This window comes from Mobula birostris, chromosome 27 (assembly GCF_030028105.1).
Source record: "Mobula birostris isolate sMobBir1 chromosome 27, sMobBir1.hap1, whole genome shotgun sequence".
Taxonomy (NCBI): Eukaryota; Metazoa; Chordata; class Chondrichthyes; order Myliobatiformes; family Myliobatidae; genus Mobula; species Mobula birostris.
The window spans coordinates 2,895,869-2,917,250 of NC_092396.1; the positions used below are offsets into that span (position 1 = coordinate 2,895,869).

Consider the following 21,382-nt stretch of genomic DNA (forward strand, 5'->3'; position numbering starts at 1 on the left):
AGATTTCCTCCGGGTGCTCTAGTTTCCTCTGACGTTCCAAGGGTTAGTGAGCTGTAGCCATGTTATGTTGGTACCAGAAGCATAGCTTCACTTCTGGCTGCCCCCAGCGCATTCTCAGACTGTGTCAGCCGCTGACACAAACAACGCATTTCACTACACGGTCTGATGTTCTGATGTGCAGTAGATGTGACAAAGAAAGCTAATCTCTTTACATTCCAAAGGCGAATGTCTACATTACTAGGTTGATTGGTCACATGGGTGGAATTGGGCAGTGTGGGCTCGACGGGCCAGAAGAGCGTGTAACCATGCTGTATCTCCAAATAATTAATAAATAATAAAAAAAAGTAGAATGCACACAAAATGTGGGAGAAACTCAGCAGGTCAGGCAGCATCAATGGAAATGAATAAACCGTCAACATCTTGAGCCATGATCCTTCATCAAGACTAATCCATCTGATGAATGGTCTTGGCTCCAGAACAAAACGTCGACTGTTTATTCATTTCCATAGATGCTGAGCGTGTGCTACTTGCAGAATATCTTGTGTTTATATAAAAAGAGGTGAACTTCCTTTCGGAGGTTATACTTATTACCAAGGCTGGGTCCTATGGAACTTCCTCTAAACCTCTTCCCCTCCACTTCCCAATCTTCCTTTAACACCTTTTATTGAAACTGTGCCTTTAAAGGATCTATGTCACGCTTGTTATTAACTCTGTTGACGTAATGTGTACCCCTTTGGGAAGTGCCTTGAGATATTTTCTATGCTGAGTTACATAACCACAATCTAAAAATACTAAATCTTAAAAGTCAACCAAAGCCTCCATCCCTCCCAATATTGCAACCAGCTCCTGATATCACTCTATTTCCAGGGACTGCTGACTTTTGTAAACAAGTCCTAATACAATCCTTTCAAATCTGAGCTAGAGATGGTATGGGTTCTGTCGATAATCCAAACTAAAGGAATTAGAATCACAATCAGGGTTAATATCACTGGCGTATGTTGTAAAATCTGCTGCTTTCCAACAGCACTACTTAGCAATACATAATGATAAAAACTGTAAATTACACTAAGTACTGTGTACACATATATTTAAAAATGTTAAATTAAATAGTGCAAAAAGATAAATAAAAGTAGTGAGGTAGTGTTCATGAGTTCATTGTCTATTCAGAAATTGGATGGCAGAGGGGAAGAAGCTGTTCTGAGTGTGTGCCTTCTGGCTTCTGTACCTCCTTCCTGATGGTAGCAATGAGAAGAAGGCAGGAACTGAGTGATGGGGGTCCTTAATGATAGATGCTGCCTTTTCGAGGCATTGAAGACGTTCCTGATGCTGGGGAGGCTGGTGTCAATGACGGAGCTGACTGAGTTGACAACTTTCTGCAGCTTATTTCAATCCTGCACAATGGTGACCCCCTACCCCCATCCCCACCATACCAGACGGTGATGCAGCCAGTTAGAATGCTCCCCAAGACTTTTCCAAGTTATTTCTCCCAAGGTAATGTCTCTGAGAAAAAGGTTAAAGTAAATTTATTATCAAAGTACATACGTATTGTCAACATATACAACCCTGAGATTCATTTTCTTGCGGGCATTCTCAATAAACCCATAATGTTAGTTGCTCCGATGATAAAGATGTTGGTCCCTTGGGGAAAGTAATAAATAAATATACTAAATTTATCTTGAATCCCTTGGAGCATGTGGAAACCTTCCAATATCCAGGCAGTTCTTCTTTCTTTTTCTTTTTTTTCAGGTAGGAGTATATATCAGGGGGAAGGGTTAAGGGGGGGGGGGAGAGGAGATACTCTCATTCGAAATCACTTCGAAAACTCAATAAAAATTATATTAAAAAAAATAAATCCATAATGGAACAATAACCATAACAGAATTAATGAAAGATTAAAAACAATATTTCTGGTAAATATAACACAAGGCCTCCTGGACAAAATGAGGTTTCTTACAACGTTAGCGTCAGGGTTGGAATGGTACAGTGGCATAATATCATTACAAATTTAAATTCAAAGACCCAAAACAGATCTGCCATTAAAGCTCATGTTATTGATAATAACTATTGGTCACTAGTATCCTTCAAGAGGAAGCACACCGCCCACTCACGGTCAGTCCACAAGTGACTCCAGACCCGACCACGTTGTTGACTCCTCGACAGTTGTGTAGCAGTTAGCATAACACTATTACTGTACCAGTGACGTTGGTTCAATTTCCGCCGCTGTCAGTAAGGAGATTTCACATTCTCCCCATGGTCCCATGGCTTTCCCCTGGGTGCTCCAGTTTCCTCCCACAGTCCAAAGACGTACGAGTTGGTGTTATTAAGTTGTGGGCATGTTGCAGTAGCACTGGAAGCATCAGGTTGCCCCAACACATCCTCGGACTATGTTGGTGAGTGATGCGATTGGCACATTTCACTGTTTGTTTTGATGTATAATACTTGTGACAAATAAAGCTAATCTCTCTTTAGTTATGTTTGTATTGTAATCATCATCATTATGTGCCCTGTGGTATGATGTGGGCGATCAAGGTCTTCCATCTGTCTTTAATCTGAGAAGTTCTACTCAGCTATTCAAAATGTTCCCTTGTCCGTCCCTCGATGTAACCCACGAATGTCATGAGCTGTCGACTGTGACTTTTTCTTCCGTCAAACTTTCCCATCACTGCAAGGTAATCGAGCTTCTCTTTCCTCAGTACATGTCCCAGAAATTCCAGCTGCCATTTCCTGATGGATGATATCTTTGTATTCCAGCTTTTTGCAACACTTCCTCATTTGTTATTCCATCCCTCCATGATATTTTCATCATTCTTCTCAAAAACCACATTTCTGCAGCTTCAGGTCTTCCCTCATTTTCCTTTGATACCGACCAACATTCGCTTCCACATGTTATTGTGGAATAAATGTAGCATCACAACACTCAGAGTTTCATACCAGTAGAAATTATGTTATTCTTTAGTATCTTGCTCAAACGCTTGAACGTGCATTTAGCCACCCACAATGTTCCTTTCTGCGAGGCACAGTAACATAGCAGTGAGCATAGCACTGTACAGCACCAGCAATTCAGGTTCGATTCCCACCATTGCCTGTTCTAAGTCTATGCATTCTCCCCACGACCATGTACTTTTTTCCAGATGCTCCGGTTTCCTCCCGCATTCCAGAAATGTACGGGTTGATAGCCTAATAGGTCACATGAATTATGGAGCCGACACTCCATCCTGAGCTCTGGGAAGAGGTTACCTGCTGGACAGAGGAAAAGGTTCAAGGATACACTCGAAGAGTTCACGTAGAAATGCAACAACCTCTGGGAATTGTTCGCCGACTAAAGCAATGAGGGAGATTGAAGCACCGAAGCGAGTGCCGAGGGTGACACCAGCTGTCCGACTTTTGATCGGTTGCTCGGTACAGGGAAGGGGAGAACCTACTGCTGTGTCCGGGCCTGAACGGTATTCTCCAGGTTTTTCTGCATTTTGGATTCGGACTTTGGACTATAGAATCTATTTTTCAGTCTTATAGCTTTTATATTCTATGTTTATTTTTCCTGATCCGTTTTTGTTCATTTTTTTGTGCAGGAGGAGAGATTTGGGGGTCGATATGCCTGATCTGTTTTTGGACATTTTTCTTGTTGGGTGCTGGGACTTGGGGGGTTGATAATTGTGCTGCCTTACTTTTCTTCTTCTTTCTTGGGTTCATGGCTACCCAGAAAATAGACGAATTTCAGAGTTGTATAATTAAAAAAAAAATGAATCTTCGAACCTTTGAATCCCAGGCCTGTGACTCCTTAATGTGGTGATGAAGGTTTGACAACTCTGATTCGGTGACGCGGGTGTACTTGATCAGCACAGGCTTGTTGGGCCAGAAGGGCCAGTTACCTTGCTGCCTCTCCAAGTAAAATAAAATAAAACATAAAAGATATTTATCAGGAGCACTGCATACACAGGGGCCCTCAGCATTGTCAATGATCCCTTCCATCTATCCAACAATCTCTTTGAATCCCTCCCCCCCAACACCATCAGGCAGGAGGAACCATAGCATGAAGACAAGAACTGTTAGGAAGGGAAACAGCTTCTTCACCCAGGCTGAACTCCCTGCCACCACCTAGGCCTCATTATGTGTGAAGTGCCAGTAGCATTAGGCAGTTTATTTTTAACGTATTGTATATGCATTTCATTATTTATTAATTTATCCGTGGTAATATTAGATTATGAGGACACTCAGTCCTCGTTTATTGTCATTTAGAAATGCATGCATTAAAAAATAATACAAAGTTCCTCCAGAATGATCTCACAAGAAACACAGGACAAACCAAGACTAAAACTGACAAAAACCACATAATTATAACATATAGTTACAACAGTGCAAAGCAATACCGTAATTTGATAAAGAGCAGACCATGGGCACGGTAAAAAAGAGTCTCAAGTCCCGATAGCCTCATCACCTCACGCAGACGGTAGAAGGGAGAAACTCTCCCTGCCATGAACCTCCAAGCACCGCAAACTTGCCGATGCATTGGAAGCACCCGACCGCAGCCGACTCTGAGTTCGTACGAAAACTTCGAGCCTCCGACCAGCCCTCCAACACCGAGCACCGAGCACCATCCTCTGCCGAGCGCTTCAACCCCGCCCCGGCCGCCAAACAACAAGCAAAGCCGACGATTCGGGGCCTTCCCCTCCGGAGATTCTGGACCACACAGTAACAGCAGCAGCGAAGCAGGCATTTCAGAAGTTTCACCAGATGTTCCCCCGTGCTCTCACATCCGTCTCCATCAAATCAGGATTGTGCACGGGACTCTACTTGTCAGATAACAGACATCACCAACGGAGTGGCCACTGCGAGCTGCGTCGCGCCGCCATCTTCTCCTCTCCTCTATGTGTTATGTGTGTGAATTATATGTCTGGCGTTGTTCACCTTGGTCCGGAGGAACATTGTTTCATTTAGCTGTATACATGTGTACGGTTGAATGACAATAAAGTGAACTTGAACCTGAATTAGAGATGTCTGAATTATTACCGAGGTTAATCACCTCTTCTAAATGTTGCATTTGATTTATAAGACTTCGCACTGCAGTCAGGTACTAGTATAGGCCGGTCACTATGCTGAATAGACAATGAAAATCCAATTCCAATGTGTAGGCCTCATGCCTGCATTAAATTTGCTTCACTAAATGGGTGCGGGGTACTTGCATGGGTAAGAACTGCACTTGTCTCAAAGGGATTTAATTCTGCCAAGGCACAGAGGTCCTTCAACCCTTCTGAAGGTGTATTTATACTTATACTTTATACTTTATTGTCGCCAAACAATTGATACTAGAACGTACAATCATCATAGCGATATTTGATTCTGTGCTTCCCGCTCCCTGGATTACAAATCGATAGTAAATATTAAAAATTTAAATTATAAATCATAATTAGAAAATAGAAGAATGGAAAGTAAGGTAGTGCAAAAAACCGAGATGCAGGTCCGGATATTTGGAGGGTACGGCCCAGATCCAGGTCAGGATCCATTCAGCAGCCTTATCACAGTTGGAAAGAAGCTGTTCCCAAATCTGGCCGTACAAGTCTTCAAGCTCCTGAGCCTTCTCCCAGAGGGAAGAGGGAGGAAAAGTGTGTTGGCTGGGTGGGTCGTGTCCTTGATTATCCTGGCAGCGCTGCTCCAACAGCGTGCGGTGTAAGGTATTTGTCACAGGACTGCTGTGTCTTGGGTCTGTTACGCATCTATGTCAGGCCTGCACAGGTAGACTCCTCCCAGTCTTCACACAGCTAACTGAAGTCACCTGCCACTTGTTTCATCACCTGCAACCTCTTTAAACCCAGCTCTTATCCACAGTCCTTTGTTCACCCATCAAACCAGCCAGCCTCAACCAATTGCTCTGAACTTGTTGCCTTGTCAAGTTCTGTATCTGTTCTCCCTTGTTTTGCGGTCCACCTTGGCTTGTTACTTTGTAGTTTATTGCTAATTCTACTGCACTGCTCTGTCTTCCCTACATTTCCTGGAAATGTGTCATCTGAGGACAACAAAAGCCAGCGTTGACAGAGTTGAAACACTTCCCAGTTTATCTCACCCCATTACTGGAAACTTGTTCTCCCGGCACTGCAAGATGTCTCCATAAGGGAATTCTGCCAAATGACGCAGCCCAGGCTGCAGGAAGATGTGCTGAGGGACTCACGGAAGCTTGGGGTAGCAAATGCAAGGGATCGGTGGGGAAGGGCCACGGTCTGGGCTCCTTCCCATTATCGCACAGAGAAGATCAGAGTTGGGTGGGGAAGTCCCTCAAACAATGAAAGGGTCATTGCTCCAGGGGAACACACAAGTAGCTACGGCAACATGCTCTTGAAAAATAAGTTAACACTCCTGAATGTATTGTTAAACACAAGAGATTCTGCAAATGCTGGAAATCAGGAGCTCAGCAGGTCAGGAAACACCTATGGAGGGGAATAAACAGTTGGCATTTCAGGCCAAGATCCTTCATCAGGACTGGATAGGCAGGGGCAAGATGCCAGGATATGAAAGTGGGGAGAAGGAAAGGAGTGCAAGCTGGCAGGTGATAGGTGAGACCAGGAGAGGAGAAGGTGGGTGGGTGGGGAGAGGGATGAAGTAAGAAGCTGGGAGGTGATAGGTGGAAGAGGTAAAGGACTGAAGGAGAAGGAATCTGATAGGAGAAGAGAGTGGACCATGGGAGAAAGGGGAGGAGTAGGGGCACCAGAGGGAAGTGATGGGCAGCTGAGGAGAAGAGAAGGGGTAAAAGGTGAACCAGAATGGGGAATGGGAAAGAGAGGAAAAGGGAGGAGGTAGAGATTACCTAAAATTGGAAAAATCGATGTTCATGCCATTAGGGTGGAGGCTACCCAGGCAGAATATGATCCTGTAGCCTTTGCCATATAAGGGAACGGTTGCTTGGCTGATCAAGTTGGTAGATTGGTGTGGGGAACTAATAGTCAAGGAACTCGGAAAGCCAAGATGCAGTAGGTCAACCTCTTGTCACTCTGATGTAGGTGCTTCAGGCTTACCTTTAGGTAATTGTACTCTGGTCTCCACTATCACTGAGGTGGGGTTAACATGAGGACATGTTTGCTTCTGTACTATTTCTAATCGAGGATCCCAGGAATGTAGGAATAGACAAGGATAAGTAACTTCCGCTTTTGAAGGATGGTGGTCTGTGATGTTCACACAAACTGACATAATTTATTTAGCAATTCCCAAACTAAAGGTTTTTTTAGATTATGAGAACGCTCAGTCCTCTTTTATTGTCATTTAGAAATGCATACATGCATTAAGAAATGATACAATGTTTCTCCACTTTGATATTGACACCATAAGACATAGGAGCAGAATTAGGCCATTTGGCCCATCAATTCTGCTCCTCCATTCTATCATGGCTGATTAATTTTCCCTCTCAACCCCATTCTCCTGCTTTCTCTCCATAACCTTTGACACCCTGATTAATCAAGAACTGTCAACCTCCACTTTAAATATACCCAATGACTTGGCTTCCACATCAATGAATTCCACAGATTCACCACATTCTGGCTAAAGAAATTCCTCCTCATCTCTGTTCTAAATGAATGCCCTTTCATCTACTCACCATCACCAGATACTTGTTGAGTGTGGATGGACTGAGTTTTGCAGTAATTGTCTGGGAACTAGTAATTGTAAATATTGTTTAGCTTTTTGTTTGTTCTATGTAGTAAATTAATTCTAAATAGCAAAACGTAAGCACAAGAGATTCTGCAGACGGTAGAAATCCAGAGCAACACACACTAAATGCTGGAGGAACTCAGCAGGTCAGGCAGCATCTATGGAAATGAACAAACAGTTGACATTCGGGCCGAGACCCTTCATCAGAACTGGAAAAGAAGGGAGAAGATGCCGGAACAAAAAGGAAGGCTGAGGGGAAGGAGGATAGCTGGAAGGTGATAGGTAAGGCCAGGTGGGTGGGAAAGGTAAAGGGCTGGAGAGGAAGGAATCTGATAGGAGAGGAGAGTGGACCATAGGAGAAAGGGAAGGAAGTGGGAAACCAGGGGGAGATGATAGGCAAGTGAGAAGAGGTTAGAGGCCAGAGTGGGGAATAGAAGAAGAGGGGAGGGGGAGGGATTTTTTTTTCCAGAAGGAGAAATCGATATTTATGCCATCAGGTTGGGGGGCTACCCAGAGAGCATTACTAATAAGATGTATAATACAAAGTGTATAGAATATAAGATGTTGCTCGGCCACAGACCACCATGTCAGAATGGGAATGGGAATCAGAATTAAAATGTTTGGCCATGGGGAAGTTCCGTTTTGGCATATGGAGGGGAAGTGCTCGATGAAGAGGTCTCCCAATTTACGACAGCACTTTCCAATGTAGAGGAATCTGCATCAGGAGCACCGGATACAATAGAATAGAATAGCAAAACATAAACAGCTCTGGACACACTTGTATGGGATGAGAGCCTCAAGACTGTGTCATGTTGATGATTAAAATTCCTCATTAGTTGGTTATCAACACCAGAGATTCTGCAGGTGCTGGGAATCCAGAGCAACACGCATAGAATACTGGAGGAAAGGAATAAAGAGCTGACGTTTTGGGCTGAGTCCCTTCATCAGGGTTACTATATAAAAGATATCAGTAGACAGTCTGTCTACAGAGATGGAGGCAGAAAGATCGAGAAAGGAGAGAGACATGTCAGAAATAGTCCAATTGAATTTAAGGGCAGGGTGGAAGTTGGAGACAAAGTTGAAGAAGGATCTCGACCTAAATCATCAACTCTTTATTCCTTTCTGTAGATATTGACCAACCTATTGAGTACCTCATGCATTTTGTGTGTATTACTCTGTCAGTAGTTGGTTAGTTTAGCTAGGTTTACTTCCCCTCAAAAGAACTGGTGGAGGATCTTCTTGCCAATGAGCTGCTTTGTGTGTTAGCTCAAGAGCTTCAGGTTAGGCAGACATCCCACCCTGCAAAAACTCATTTCAGGGAGGTAGCACCATCAATTTGCGGGAGACTTCTGGGAGGGGTGGGATGTCTGCAATAGAGTAGCTCCTTAGCAGCTGGCCAGCTAGTTTAAATAACGTTAGCTATGCTAATGAACGAATGACACCTGTTAAACTCACCTCAACATGTCCTTTACAGTCTTAACCCACCATGGGCAATGGAAAAGTCACTGTTGCTAACAGTGCAGCGAGCAACACTGTCATTATTTTGACCCTTATTGGCAGGGGTACACTTTAGTGTAGTCTGGGGTGACGTACATTTTATATTTTTTTTGGAATACTCCGCCATGGCGCGCTCTTGCTCGCGCTCTCTCTCTCTCTCTCTCTCTCTCTCGTGGTCACTCGCACGCTCTCAAGCACTCTTGCTTGCTTTCTGTCTCGCTCACGTGCTCTCGCTTGGTTTCTCACTCGCACGCGCTCTCTCTCGTGGTCACTTTTGCGCTCTCTCTTGCTTTTCTCTCGCTCGCTCTCAAAAAAGTTGATTTCCGTGATATTGCATATAATTTGCGGGCATCAGGGAGCCACTATTAATATGCGGGAGATTCCTAGAAGTTGCGGGAGAGGTGGGATGTCTGGGTTAGGCCAATTGAGAAGCCTGAGGCCTACGGTGAGGCTCTTGAGGCAACTAGATAAAACCATTCAGAAAATTCTGCACAAGCGCTTCGTTAGGCCAACTGAGAGTCCTATAGTGTGGCTCCTTGGCAAACAACTAGTTAAAACCACTTAGAAAGCACTTCTAGTTTAGAATGTAGCTTCATGTTGGCTGTGTTCAGGAGAATTTCAGAAGTCTAAGTGACAAGTCAACATTCAGAACAAACTAGACTGTCAAGTATCATTAAGAGGAAAGCCGCAGAAGTATTTAACCTCAGGAAACTGTGAATGTGAACAAGCGCTTTCCAAAAAAAAAAACATTTTCTGCCTGTGAGCTTCGACACATCAAACAGTCAATAGCTGATGAGCATAAACCCTACAGGAACACTGTCAGAAAATCACACCGCTTTTAATCAGCTGGTTGAAAAATTTTGTTTGCCTGATTCAACTTTATATTTAAAAGTGCGTTCAAAGTATTGTATAGTGGATAATGGAAGAGAGAAAACAAGCAATAACTTCAAAATATTCGTTCATATTCTCTGCCACTCCATCCTATCTAGAGTTGTATTCTGAAGGACATTTTATCACCCAATTAATATCCTTTTCCAGAGTTTGAAATGTGCTGTTTGAATAACTTTTAATTGTCATGAAATATGTGGAACCAGTGCCTGGGTCTTGAGGTTAATGGAGGTTCAGTCAGCTCAACCTGTCAAGGGCCATTAGCAGTTACACACAGCAGCACCAGGTCAAATGTTTCTGCCTCCCCTTTACGGACTGACTCAGTCCGAGAAAGACAATGAGGCTGGATCTCCAACTCGTCAGCACCAGTTTCACACAAGGGGGCCAAGTTTAACCAGTGTCACTACATTCTGAGATTCTACCTGTCGCCAGATAGCCCGGGCCCTGTACCATGCAATGCCCTGGTCAGTGGATGTCGAGGCACTACTTGTCTTCTGTGGAAGTCAGGCGGTGGTCTGTGTGGAACATACTGTACACACTGCTGGATACAGACATTCTGGATTATGTGGTGCGGCTACCAGAGCACAGAGTCCAAACCATCTTTCAGTAGGCCTCGTCACCAGATCAGACCAACCTCGCTTGGTTCTATTGGAAAACAACCCACATTTGTTCAACATTCACAATATGGCGAAGGACATTTATCCAACTGTGGAAACTGCAACGATAAAAGGGTTAAAATGTTGTGTTAACTGCACTGAGTGCAGATACTTTGTGCAGGCTTTCTCTGTGTGAAGGTTCACTATGGCGACAGTCAAGGTGATAAGCTGACAGAGAGAGTGTGCAGACAGGGTGCAGTCACCAAGGTGAACATGGCCCTTGAAAGCCTAACTCTCGTACAGACTTTCTGTTCAAGCCTGGAGCCAAGGTCACCGAGCAGACCAAGACAAGATAAAGATGCAAAGTAAGGATTATATGCCAATAATTACTATTGGACAGTTATTTTACTAAATCTCAAGAACTGTGGATTGTTAATATGTGGGTTTAATTGGTTACTAATATGTATGATAAATAAAATGCAAACAATAGGATTCAGATCTGCACTGTTTCTATTGGATCAATTTCAAGTAGTCAATTTCTGTATAAAAATGGCATTTCTTTGTTCATACAGAGATGGGATGTTATTTGAAATTAATTGTATAAGACATTAGCGAGGCCTAATGTGGAATACTGTGTGCAGTTTTGGTCACCTGCCTATAGGAAAGATCTCAATAAGGTTGAAAGGGTACAGAGAAAATTTACAAAGATATTGCTGGGACTGGGGGTTCTGAGTTATAGGGAAAGGTTGAATTGGTTAAGACTTTGTTTCTTTGAACATAGAAGACTGAGGGGAGATTTGATAGAGGTGTATCATTATGAGGTGTATAGATAGGGTAAGTGCAAGAAGACTTTTTAAAATAAGGTGGCTGTGACTACAACTAGAGGTCATGGGTTAAGGATGAAAGGTGAGATGCTTAAGTGGAACATGAGGGGAAACCTTCACTCAAAAGGTGGTGAGACTGTGGAACGAGTTACCAGCCCAAGTGGCGGATATGGGTTTAATTTCAAAGTTGAAGAGAAATGGGGTAGATACATGGATGGGAGGGGTATGGTCCATCAAGCAGGTCACTGGGACTAGGCAGACTAGATAAGCCAGAGAGCCTCTTTTTGCTCTATAATGTTATAGGACTCCATGATTCTAAACTTCAGAACAGTTCAGTGACAAGAGCCAGGCTTTCCCCTTGTGCACAAGTAAATAAAGTAGGAGTGAGGTATGTGTGCGAGTTGTCAGAGTTCAGTTGTTTGGTGACGACATTAACTTTCATACCTTTTGCTTCAATGACCTTCACTTCTGTTAACTGCTATTCCCCAACTCCAGTCCTTACGGTTAAAACAGTAATGTGCACATTTGATCAGTAAACTGTGGTTTATTTATTTAGAGATACAGCAAGTCGCACCAGCTGCAGCCCCTGATTTAACTCTAGTCTAATCTCGGGTCAATTTACAATGACCAATTAACTTACTAACCGGTAGGTCTTTGGACTGTGGGAGGAAACTGGAGCAGCTGGAGGAAACTCACGTGGTCATGGGGAGAACGTACGAACTCCTTACAGGTGGTGTCAGAATTGAACTCCAAACTCCAACGTCCCGAGCTGTAACGGTGTCGCACTAACCACTACGCTGCTGCAGAGCCTACACCTATGGTGGAGTAAACAGAGGGCTTCCAGTAAGCAGATATTTCTGCACTGTCCTCTGAACAGCAGTTTTCTGGGGGTAATTTATATCAATCATTGGTCCCAGAAGAGACGTACAACAGCATTTTACAAGTATTGATAATCACTTTGATGTTTGCTGAGGTAGTGCTGAGAGAAAAGGAGAAAGCAGAATGAACACATGAACATCTACAGAAAGTAATGGTCATGGTCCAGTCCATCACAGGCAAACTCTCTCCACCACTGAGCACACCTGCATAGAGCCCTGCCACAATAAAGGACGCCCGCCACCTAGGACATACTTCCTACAGTACCTACTGCTGCCATCAGGAAGGAAGTACAGGAGTTCAGGACTCACACCAGCAGGTTCAGGAACAGTTAGTACACTACAAACATGAGGTTCCTCAATCGGTGTGGATAACTCCACTCACCCCAACACTGAACTAATTTCACAACCTACAGACTCACTTACAATGACTCCATAACTCATGTACTCAGGATTTATTTTTACAATTTGTCTTCTGTTGGATGCTTGTCAGTCTGTTTTTATTTATGGTTTGTCATAAAATCTATTCTATTTCTTAATTTCCCTGTAAAGACCCGCAAGAAAGTGACTCTCAGGGTAGTAGATGGTGACATATATGCACTTTGACTTTGACCCTCTCAAACCTTGTGAACTTGCAACTGCCTGTGCTTCTTGGATTCTTCATTCAGTCTACGCTTTTGATCCAGCCAGTGCAATAGATGGTCTTTTCCGGAGGTGTAAAGCGAATTACTGGATTCGATTATGAATCAAAGTTAGACAAAATTAAAATTGAAACTGAATGAGGAAGCTCAGAGAGCAAGAGTGGAAGGAGAAGATTGCCAAAGCTAGGAATGAGTGGTTTAAATTGTTGCACTTTCTGTTTCTAATAGCCGAAAAAAGTTGCCATTATAAACGACTATGATAAGAACTTATTTATAGAGCACTTTCCATACAGGCGATATAATTCAAAGTGCTTTACAATAGGATAAAGTGCAAACGTGAAAATAGATGGCAAAAATATGTTAATTAAAGGCCAGGTTAAATAAACAGGCTTTGAGCTGGTGTTTAAAAATGTGAACTGAGTCTGCATCCCATAAAGTTACAGAATTCCACACTTTAGGAGTATGTTTCAAAATAGCTGACCTGCCAGTTATCTTGTGAGGGAGATTGTTTAAATTTAAGAGACCAACAGAAGAAGACCTGAGAGCTTGAGCAGGACATACTCCAGTCCCAGATCATTAAGAGCTTTAAAAATAAGTATGAAAACTTTAAAATCAAATGTAAAAGACACAGGAGGCCAATGCAGAGTAGCCTGTACAGGAGTGATGTGTTCCCTCATCCTGATTTTGGTTAAAAGTCTAACAGCGCTGTTCTGAATGAGTAGAAGTTAATTGGGAGAGCCTGGGAAAGAGGAAACTTAGCTGGTGTGACATCTGGGAGATGGAGGGATCTCGGCTAAGTTTTGTCATCAGAGCCACTTATGACCTCCTACCCACACCCCAGAACCTGAACCAGTGGTGGGGAGAAGACCCTGCTTGCTTTCTTTGTCAAACACCTGGATCACTAAGGCACATTTTAACAGGATGCACCAGAAGTCTCACCCAGGGGTGGTACACTTGGCGGCATAACCAAGTTCTCAGATAGCTGGCATCAATCTTGGAATAGAGGCGAATCACCGCAAATGCTCTCCCACAAACATCGGCAGGAAATGTCTACATCACACGATTTGTACCAGCAGGCCAACCTCCAGAGCACCATATAACATCAAAAGAGGTAAGCATTCTGCAGGTTGCTCAGGATTGGAAAATGGACGTGGACTTGGAAAAAAAGCTTGTGTTTCCCCCAGACATTGCAGCTACAACACTCCGGCCAGACGTGGTCCTGTGGTCCACAACAACCAAGCTGGCATATGCTGTGGAATTGACAGTACCATGGGAAGATGGTGTCGAAGAAGCTTATGAGAGGAAAAAGACCAAGTACTCTGAACTGGCAACTGAAGCTGCCCAGAATGGCTGGAAGACCAAGATTTTCCCTGTAGAGGTGGGATGCAGGGGATTCATTGCTACATCTACGACCAGTCTATTGAAGAAGATGGGGGTGAGGGGTCACTCCCTCCAACAAGCAATCAGGTCCTTGTCAAATGCAGCAGAAGAAAGCAGCAATTGGATTTGGATTAAAAGGAAAGACAACAACTGGCCTGCAAGATGAAGACAGGAGGGTATGGAACTGAGGGGGGTGTATCTGGGACGCCAGGTAGCACCGTTGAGCCCTCTGGAGACGTCGTGGGCTTATCAATGAAAGGTCAAAGAAGAAGGGTGCCCACCTGATGACCCTGATGGCGTACCTACCCTCCCTCCTTGTCACCACCCCAAGCCCACTGCCAACATTGAGAGTGCCAACTTACCATAGTCCTAGTAGCTCTACTCCACTATTGTCAATAGTTTGCTTTGGAATGCCAGTAAAGAGTAAGAAGGCCAACAGAAAAACAAGAGGTTCTGCAGATGTTGGAAATCTTTAGCAGCATGCACAACATGCTGGAGGAACTTCATCAGGAAGGGTCGCAGCCGGAAATCGACTGTTTGTTCCTGTCCATAGACGTGCTCAGTTCCTCCAGCACTTAGTGTGCATTGCTCAAAATACTAGTATTGCTTGCGTCAAGTTTTAGTCAAAATCACTCCTGTGTCACAGAAAAGTGTGACTGAATTAAAATGCTCTGAGGTAGGAGGCTGGTGAGATTGGGAAAGAGGAAATACCTTGCGGTTATTCATAGTCTGGGGACTGAAGCTCATCTTTAGATGAGGTTGGATTTACAAGAAATTGTTGATGTGTTTTTTTTAGTTCTGTATTTCATTATGAACTTGGGTCACAAATAACCTTCCTCAAATTTACATCTGGTTTGAGCCCAAACCTGAAAGTAACCAAAGCAGACTGCAAATGAGTGCAAAGAGTGACATCAAGGTACACGTTTGGAAAACTGTAGGAAGATGTACTGTATATATAATATGGTAAATACAAGGCAGCATAATCTTAAGGTGATTGCAGAAATGGATAGGGACATGTACTCACTGGATTGTAGAAGAATGAGGGAGGATCTTGTTGAAAGCTGTCAGATATTGGAAGGCCTAGATAGGGTGGACGTGGAAAGGATGTCCGATATTGCGGGAGTCTAGGACGAGAGGGCACAGCCTCAGAATAGAAGGATGTCTTTTTAAGTTCAAAGTTCCAAGCAAATTTATTATCAAAGTACATATATGCCACCATGTACAACCCTGAGATTCATTTTCTTGAGGGTATACTCAGTAAGTCCATAATAGAATAATAACCATAATACAATCAATAAAAGACCACACCAACTTAGGTGTTCAACCAAATGCAAAAGGCACCAAACAGCAAATACAAAATGAAAGAAATAATAATAACAAATAAATAAGCAATATATATTGAGAACATGAGGTGAAGAGTCCCTTGAAAATGAGGTCATGGATTGTGGGAACATTTCAGTGATTGGGCAGGTGAAGTTATCCCCTTTGGCTCGAAAGCCTGCTGGTTGATGGGTCATGACTGTTCCTGAACCTGATGGTGGGGTCCTGAAGCTCCTGTACCTTCCTTTTGATGGCAGCAGCAAGAGGAGATCATGGTGGTGGGGGACCCTGATGATGGATGCTGATTTCCTGTGACAATGTTTCATGTCAAAGTGCTCTGTGGTGGGGAGGGTTTTACCTGTGATGGACTGGGCTGAATCCAGAACAGGATGGGAAGGAATTTCTTTAGCCAGAGGTGGTGAACCTGTGGAATTCATTACCATGGATGGCTGTGGAGGCCATGTCATTGGATATATTTAAAGCTGAGGATGATTGGTTCTTGATTATGAACGGCATCAAATGTTACGAGGAAAAGGTGGGAGGATGAGTTTGAGAGGATTAATAAATCAGTCATGATGGAATGGTGGAGCAGACTCGATGGGAAGAAATTATAATGTTTTATGGTCTAATGTCAAAGATAAGGATTTTACACACAGAGTGGTGGGTGTGTGGAATGCCCTGCCATCGATGGTAGTGGAGACAAAGTCATTAGGAGCATTTTAGAAACTCTTAGGTAGACTCATAGATGACAGAAAAATGTGTAGGAGGGAAGGGTTAGATTGATCTTAGAGTAGTTTAAAACTACAGTCCAAGGGGCCTGTACTCTGCTGTATGTTCTATGTTCTGTGTTCAATGAAAAAGGAATGGGATTGCTTACAAAGAGACAACATGCAGCACACTTTAATTGTACTCACAGCCGTGACTCCAGCCATTGGCCTTGACCTCTGGAAGTCAAACACCTTCACTCTGTCAGTCACAACAGGCCGGATTTCCCAGTGAGCACCTATTTCAATTCCCATTCCCATTCCCATTTCCCATTCCCATTCTTCATCCCCCTTCCCATTCCCCATTCCTCATTCCCATTCCCCATTCCCATTCCCATTCTGACATGTCAATCCATGGCCTTCCCCACTGTCACCCTCAGGCTGGAGGAACCTCATGTCATATTCCCTCCAGGTAGCCTCTAAACTGACAGCAGGAGCATCAATTTCCCTCCTCCTTCTCTCTTTTTCCATTCACCATTCTGGTTCCTCATTCTCCTTTCTCTTCACCTACCATTCACTTCCTTCCCTTTCTCCCATGGTCCACTCTCCTGTCCTATCAGATTCCTTCTTCTTCAGTCCTTTATCTCTTCAATCTATGTCCTTGCCAGCTTCTTACTGCATCACCCTCCCCCACCCACACACCTTCCCTCTCACCTTGTCTCACCTATCACCTGCCAGCTTGTCCTCCTTCGCCTCCCCCACCTTTTATTCTTGCTTCTTCACCCTTCCTTTCCAGTCCCGATGAAGGTTCTTGGCCCGAAGTGTTGACTGTTTATTCCCCTCCAGAGATACTGCCTGACCTTCTGAGTTCCTCTATGATTTTGTGTGCTTTGAAATGGAGTTTAGTTCAAATAAGTATGAGGTGTTACATTTTGAGAAGATGAGGGTGGGACTTTCACAGTGCACAAGGCAGTGTTCTAGAACAGAGGGTCCTTGGAGTACAGGAGCATTGTTCCTTGAAAGTGGTGTCACAGGTAGACAGGGTAGTGAAGAAAGCTTTTCACCTGCTAGCCTTCATCATTCAGGGCTCTGAGTACAGCAGTTGGGAAGTTATGTTGCAGTTGAACAAGACTTTGATGAAGCCACATTAGGAATACAGTGTTTAGTTTTGGTCTCTCTACTATTGGAGAGATGCCGCTAAGCTTGAAAGAGAGCAGAAATTTTTTATGAGGATGTTGCCGAGACCCAAGGACTAAGTTATAGAGGGAGGTTGAGCAAATTGTGACTATACTCCTTGGATCATCAGAGAATGAGGTGTGACTTTACAGAGTTGTAGGAAACCGTGAGGGGTTATAGATAACCATATAACAATTACAGCACGGAAACAGGCCATCTCGGCCCTTCTAGTCCGGTGAGGAGGAAGCGTACAGGAGTGAGACAGATCAGCTGGTTGAGTGGTATCACAACAACAACCTTGCACTCAATGTCAGTAAGACCAAGGAATGATTGTGGACTTCAGGAAGGGGCAGTTAAAGGAACACACAGCAGTCCTCATCAAGTGGAAAGATCCTGGATGTCAACGTTTCTGAAGATTTATCCTAGGCCCAACATATTGATGCAATTACAAAGACAGTGATTATATTTCATTAGGAGTACATCACCAAAGGCTTGGAAATTTCCACAGATGTCCCGTGGAGAGCATTCTTACTGATTGCATCACAGCCTGGTATGGAAGAGCCACTGCACAGGATTAGAAAGAGTTACAGAAAGTCATAGACTTAGCCAGCTCCATCATGGACACTAGCCTCCCCAGAATGAAGGACATCTTCAAAAGGCGATGCCTCAAGAAGGTAGTGTCCATCATTAAGGACTCTCATCACCCAGGACATGATCTCTTCTCATTGCCACTATCAAGAAGGACATACAGGACACTCAACACCTTTTTCCCCTCTGTCATCAGATTTCTGAACGGGCATTGAAGTCATGAACACTACCTCACTATTTGTTTTCTATTTTTTGGTTTCTTTTCCACTACTTAATTAATTTACTTTTTAAAATATATTTCTTCTTGTAATTTTGTTATTATGCATTGCATTGTACTGCTGCCACAAAGCAACACATTTCATGACATATGTCAGGGATATTAAACCTGATTCTCAACACTTAGTCTTTTCCCCAGGGTGGACAAATCACCACATAGTTTTAAGGTGAGGAGGGGAACCTGAGGGGAAATATTTTCCACCCAGAGGGTGACCAGTAAGTGGAAAGACCTGCCAGAGGAAATGATTCTGGTCCAGGTGTGACAGATAGGACTTGCTGAAATGAGCATCTTAGTCAGCATGAACTGGATGGGCTGAGTGGCATGTTTCTGCACTGTGAAACTCAATCCTCTATAACCAACCTAAAGTGCAGACATGTGCTCTAGTGCCCACCTTTCATAGCTCTGTAACCCCACTGTACAAGTAACGACAAGGGGAGGTACCGCGGTCAGAGACATGTTTCTGCACTCAGCGGCCACTTTATTGGGTACTTCCTGCACCTAATAAAATGCTCACTCAGAGTACATTCATGGTCTTCTGTTGCTGTAGCCCATCTGCTTCAAGGTTCAACTTGTTGTGCGTTCAGAGATGCTCTTCTGCACACCACTGTTGTAACGTGTGGTTGAGTTACTGTCACCTTCCTGTCAGCTTGAACCAGTCTGGACATTCTCCTCTGACCTCTCTCATTAACAAGGTGTTTCCCCGCGCAGAACTGCCGCTTGCTGGATGTATCTAGTTTCTCGTGCCATTCTCTGTAAACTCTAGAGACTGTTGTGTGTGAAAATCCCAGTAGGTCAGCAGTTTCTGAGATACTCAAAGCACCCCGTCTGACACCATGTTCATTCCAAGTCACTTAGATCACATTTCTTCCCCTTTGTGACGATTGGTCTGAACACCAGCTGAACCTCTTGACCATATCTGCATATTTTTATGAATTGAGTTGCTGCCGCATGATTGGCTGATTAGAAATTTGCATTAACGAGCAGGTGTGCAGGTGTACCTAATAAAGTGGCCACTGAGTGCATTTTAAAGCACATAATTTTCGTAGCACTTATGGCCCTCCTGGGAGCATGGGAGAGCCCAGACCGTGACGTCAGATGTCTTTGTCTGCAAAGCTGTTTGATCTGTAAATGAAGTATCTGGGGAGCCTGCCACTCAACAAAAGAGCTCGTTCTGCACATGTGCACCGTGGCAAATGCAAGTAAAATGGCTTGCGAGCGCAGAGCATCAGCACACCGACTTTGATGGGGAAACTGAACATTTACTGCACACTAGGGAGAGCTGCATTTAGCAACCTCACCGAAAACGACAGACCTCTGCCATTGTGGGACGCAGTCTGGTGCCTGGTACAGTTAATTTGTAAAAAGCGTTTTCGGCTTTACAGTCTTACAAGGACCAGACAAAGAATGGTATTCAGAATTTACTGTACACTGCTTCTTCAAACAAAGCAGACTGTGTCTGGTCTGGCACTTTAAAAATATGAGGTTAGAGCGATATGTGATTTTTGAACATTGAAGAGCACGTGTTAACATTGCTGTCGGATTTGAAACAAGGCTGCTTCTATCTGCAACTATCTACGAATTAATTGGCTGATTATCATGCACATTTTCTCTACTGATAATGAATAGACATACTGTCCCTGGTCCTAAATAAATAATAAAATTGCTTTGATTTTAACAAATTGATGTGGGCGAGAAACTGCATTTGGAGGGATTCTATGCTGTGAGGGCAGATGATACGATTTACACTCAGAGTTGTGAATCAAAGAGGCTGATTGCTGGTGATTTACACTGAGAAGTTCTGGTTGACAGGAGTGTAGCTGTTGCTATGAGATACAGGAAATGCAGCTTTGAACTTCTCCTTTCTGGCTGAATGGCAGCAGTTGATTCTTGAGGAAGCGGGCTGTGTGGAATATACTCGCTCACTGGCATCCTCAAGGGACGATCTACCTTTCCCCTCGGTGTTCCATTGCTAAGAGTCTGTTCCAGGGATAAAAGATGGAGAGACGGAAAAGGAGCTTTACATTTGGAGCGTATGGAGGGTGAGTGGTGAAAATGAAACAGTGATATTCACACAGTGGGATGTAAAACCATTGACAGATTCTTACACTGGATCTTGTTAAATACTCAGCCAAATTGTCATAGTTGGTCATTTTTGAGCCCATGTCCTTATAATTCAGTGGATTCTGGTTAATTACGACACATCAGAACCAGTATACTTTGGCCCAACTAAGTGGCTGCCCCAATTAGCTGAAATTCCATGGAAATAGTTAAAAAGGTATAAGAAGAAGACAAACTGAGTAACAAATTATGTACTTAAATGTAATACATAGAATACTACCAACACTACTGCAGTACTATAAAACTGAGTAGTAGTTCCTCATAATTATCAACGGAGGAATTCATCCAGTGTGTGCTGCTGTGTTCTTTTGATTGACTGTAATCATTGCAGACACCTAGAGCAGATAATGGACTGCCGTCATGCAATGTTTTCAATGATTGCATCCTCCAAACCTTCATTTTGATTGTAACGTTCAAGATGATTGTTGATGCCTTCAAGCTCTTTGCAGCTTCTAACTTGTTAAAGTAGTGAAATCATTTTATTTTCAATTCACGGCCGTTTCTGGCATCTCCAAGCCTGAACGCCTGAAACCACAGTGAGCAGAACAATTCCAAATTGTCTTGCTGCTTATTTCTCACTGACTATTGGCAACAAAATCACTGCTTTTGAACACAATCACAGGTAACTGCTGCTATTTTCAAACTCTTCACTCTAAGCACAGTACAGTGTCTAATGGCCTCACAAGTGTACGTGACTTAAGGCTGGTTTATACTTCTGCGGTAACTGGGCGCCGTAACATCCGCAAGTGGCCAACGCGCGTTGTGAGCATTTATACTTGTGCATTGGTGTGTCTGTGTCGCTCGGCAATTCACGCACGTCACGCATGCGCACTCACCTGCCCACGCAAGGCTTCATGGTCATGGTA

The 21,382-nt window shown here is 43.6% G+C and overlaps 1 protein-coding gene across 3 annotated transcripts in view; it reads left to right on the plus strand.

The window, feature by feature from the left end:
- rap1gapa (RAP1 GTPase activating protein a) overlaps positions 1-21,382 on the plus strand; it is a 459,159-nt gene that overhangs the window by 108,653 nt on the left and 329,124 nt on the right. The window contains exon 1 of one of the 3 annotated variants that reach the window (XM_072244703.1): positions 20,308-20,437. The exons of the other annotated variants lie outside the window; for them this stretch is intronic. Within the exon in view, the coding sequence (XP_072100804.1) occupies positions 20,394-20,437 (44 nt within the window). The 5' untranslated portion in view covers positions 20,308-20,393. Of the gene's footprint in view, positions 1-20,307; positions 20,438-21,382 lie in introns of those variants that run through there. 3 annotated transcript variants of the gene reach the window in all.